The sequence below is a fragment of the Fukomys damarensis genome, unplaced genomic scaffold (assembly GCF_012274545.1).
Source record: "Fukomys damarensis isolate Sample0158 unplaced genomic scaffold, DMR_v1.0_HiC HiC_scaffold_12, whole genome shotgun sequence".
NCBI lineage: Eukaryota > Metazoa > Chordata > Mammalia > Rodentia > Bathyergidae > Fukomys > Fukomys damarensis.
The window spans coordinates 14,194,293-14,198,123 of NW_022900924.1; the positions used below are offsets into that span (position 1 = coordinate 14,194,293).

Sequence of the window (3,831 nt, forward strand, 5' to 3'; positions counted from 1 at the left end):
GGAAGTGCTATCTTCAGTCTGTCAAGGTTAGTAGAAAAGAGGAGGGGAGAAGGGAGGCAGATTGCAGAAGGAACCAAGAGCCAGAGCAGATAGAGAGGATGAAAGAAGAGAAGTTATAGCCAGGGACAGACAAGGAGGCAGAAGCCAAACCCAAGAGGGGTGTGAGGGAAAGAAAAAAAGTAAAAGGAAACAGAAAGAAAGGTCACACCCCCACCTTCAAGAATTGTAAATGGAGAAACAAGAAGACAAAAAGGAACACCGAGGGTGGAGGACTTGTCCTCTGTCTGCCCGAGAGGATCGCGCCTGTCCTGTCCTGAACAGAAGGGAGGTCGGAAGCTGACACTCCCTCAAAGCCACCCGCCACCTCACCCACAGAAAGCACCAGGGAGCAGGAGGCAGGCAGGACCCCTGAGTTCAAGTCTCCAAGATGCAAATCAGTCCCCTGGGTTTGTGTGCAGGCATCTGGTGCTGGGTTCAAAACTTCACACAGGAAAGTCAGAGTCCAGGCCACCCAGGGGTGTGTATGTGGGAAGGGTGGCAGGGTGTTAGCAGCGCCTGGCAGGAGGAATCTGGAACACAAACCAGGTATTCCACAGGGAGCTGCCTCTCAGGGATCCCCATAAAGAAAGTCACACCCCCACTTGAACGTGGGATGTGGGCGGGGCACACAGTCACTTTGGAGTTCATCTGTATCAGAAGCCTGAGAGCCCAGGACCCAGTGGGCCAAACAGACCAAGTCCACACTGTCCACCGGGTCCCTCCCCAGGAAAAGCTGACCCACGGGCCGCCCTCCCTCCAGCTCTTTAATTAGGCCTCAGACCCCAGAAGAAACGCTTGCCCTTCTGTCAACAGATTTCCCAATGCAGTAAGTGACACCTCACCCTGGAAAAAGCTCGGCACCCAGCGGGGTGAAAGTTGAAGAGGGAATAAGCATGTAATATAGTCCCCCGCCAGACCTCACACATGCTGAAGGGTATTTACAGCAAACGTGCCAAAGTAAACTGCCCCGCCTACCCAGCGCTGTGCCCCTTCCTCGCCTCTTTTTTTTTTTTTTTTTTTAACTTCAGATAAATGCTATTGGGTCACAAAGGGGTCCATGTGTCCCCTTCCTGGTTTAAGGCCGGCAGCCCCACAAAGTGGAGCCAGCAGTGGCTGCCCTGGCATCTCGGTGGGCACTGGGCCTTGGCTTTGCACCCCCCTCTCCAGCACTAACTCAGTATTTCGAGCCTCCATCCTTCACCCTCACAGACACGCAAGCATGCTGTGTCTTTTGCCTTAACCGCGGCTGGCTTTTTTACACTTGTGGAGAGGAGCTTTCAACTTATTTTTTAAAATTCCAAGGCTACCACTAAGTAAAAACTTCTTATTTACTTATTTTATTTTATTTTTTGTAGAAGGTGTAGGAAAGTTTGGGGGTTCTTTCCGACGTAGATCGCGGGCTCCACTCTTCTCTCCCCCTGCAGGCTCACTCTTCTTAGACTCTCTGGAGCTACCGGCCACTGTTTCTTGTGTATCTTTTGTTGAGCCTGAGGCCGAGGGAAAGTTCGATCGAGGGTTCTAAAAAGAGAGAGAAAAAAAAAAAAAAAAAAAAAAAAAAAAAAGCTTAACGCGGACGCAGGGCGACCGCCCTCGCGGGCTCCGCCGGAGGCCAGGCCTGGCACAAGCCTTAGGAACGCGATGGCCAATATTTAACCCGAATGCTGTGGCCACCAGGCCGCTTTTGTTTGTTCGCAAATTAATCACCCAGCGCACGGCCGGCGCCAGAGTGGGTTTATCGCCCACCGGGAGGGGGGCGCGGCGGGCACGCAGAGACAAAGAGGAGTTCGCACCTTCCCGCTTTTGATCCCAGAATTACGGCGGCCTCCCAGCATAATACGAGCCTCCTGGGGCCGAGTCTGGGAGGTCAGTCATAATTGGCGGAAGTTTGCAGACCATTAGCAAGATGTCGACATTTTCGACTCAGAACCCCGCAAAGTGGCCTCTCCCCACCCCCACGCTCCTGCGCGCTGGAGTGGGCGTGGGGGCCCGAAGCGGCGAACTGGGGTGACCCCGGGGTTAAGTTAGAAGCATAGACGAAAGTGGGCGACTGGGGAAGCGCTCCGGTCCACGCTGGAGCCAGAAGCGAGTGGAGATATTTACAAGTAAAATCAGCAAGTCCCTCTCCCATCTCCAGAGCACTGGGGAGGCCAGAGTGCAGGCTGCAGGGGCCTGGCAAGGAGCTCGCCCCCGGGCCTCGAGTAGCAGAGGAGGGGCCGGTCCTGCTGTGATTGCAGAATTCCTTGCCTTCCACGGGGCGCAGCGGGCAGACCGGCCGGCGAGTGCGGACAGAAGCAGCAGATCACAGGGATCAGCAAGTCCCTCTCCCATCTCCAGAGCACTGGGGAGGCCAGAGTGCAGGCTGCAGGGGCCTGGCAAGGAGCTCGCCCCCGGGCCTCGAGTAGCAGAGGAGGGGCCGGTCCTGCTGTGATTGCAGAATTCCTTGCCTTCCACGGGGCGCAGCGGGCAGACCGGCCGGCGAGTGCGGACAGAAGCAGCAGATCACAGGGAGAAAGCCCCGCGGGCCTCCGGGGCTCTTCTCCTTCCCCCTTTCTCTTTTGGCGACCACGGGCACAGAGAGGCCGCGAGGACAAACCCAAAGGGCATGAAAGGGGAGACGGGACCGACCAGGCCGAGTTCGCAGAGCCGCGCAGCTCCCCTGGTGACTCCAGGAGTTCTCGGAACGGCTCTCTTAACCATGTGTGTCAAAAATTCGAGGCTGGAAAGGCTTTGTCGCCTCAAAAGTTCCTCCTGTCTCGGGGCAGTTGGCTCACAAGGCACCTCCTCGTTACCCAACAATAGCCGCCACTCTGGTCCCAGCGGCAGGCGGCTGGGGGGCACCCGAGGCAAAATACTTGAGAGGACAGAGCCGAGCTGCAGGCGCAGGCATCCCACATCCGGGGGTCTCAGCCCCTAGGCCCGGAGCAGCCTTTCCTCCCGCCCCTTTCCATTCCAATAAGCTCTCCTACCAGCAAGAGTAAAAAGCACTGACCCCCAAGATCTCCCCTCTGTCTTAACCGCCGGCCAGACTCGTCGCTCCCACCCCCACCCCAGAAGCAAGATCTGTGGGTTTGGGGGAAGCCCCCGTCCGGGGTGGGCAGGGGCTGCAGTGACAAACTCCTCTGTTCAGGCGAAGCCAGGGTCTGATCCGAGAGGTCGGAGGCCTCCCTCCCTCCGCCCTGGATGGAGGCCCCCACCCTACCTGAGCTGGAACCATTGCCTTTGCCTCTGGGGCGGGGGCGTTTCACGGTTTGTTTTACAAATTCACCCCCGACTTCTGGCGAGATAAGTGCCCCGGTGGACAAAGAACAGAGGCTCCGAAAGATAAGTGCGATGCCCGCAGGAGATGCGGGCTGGCGCCCCCCCCCAGAGCGCCCACCCCTTTGCCCGCAGCGCCACACCGTGCCGGCCCCCCGAGGTGAAGGCAGTGGCGTGGGATGGACAGGCCAGGACCTCGTCGGCTGCTGCAATCGCTTTGTGCAGAGCCTCCATTCTCCCCTCTACACCCTCAGAGGCATCCGGGTGGGATACCGGGAGCCCGCATCCACACGAAAGATGAGATATAAAAGGGTTGGTAAACGCCTTTCAAAATATCCCGAGTCCATCTCCCACAGGGATCGCAGACAGGGCCCGGCGCGAGGGCTGTGTACGTATTTGCTTGTACGTTTGGCTCGACCCCAGTGTGTGGCGCGTTCGGGTACGGCGCACGGGGGGATCTGGGGTCTGCGCACCTGGCTACGGGTGGGGCACGGCGGAGAGGGGACGGGCACACCCGGGAGCCGAGACCTGGCCGCA

General features: G+C 58.1%; 1 protein-coding gene across 1 annotated transcript in view; it reads left to right on the forward strand.

The window, feature by feature from the left end:
- The first annotated feature begins 3,369 nt into the window (after positions 1-3,369).
- The window catches only part of LOC117285702, a 2,219-nt gene continuing 1,757 nt past the window's right edge, over positions 3,370-3,831 (forward strand). The window contains exon 1 of the mRNA XM_033762412.1: positions 3,370-3,606. Within this exon, the coding sequence (XP_033618303.1) occupies positions 3,370-3,606 (237 nt within the window). The remainder of the gene's footprint in view (positions 3,607-3,831) is intronic.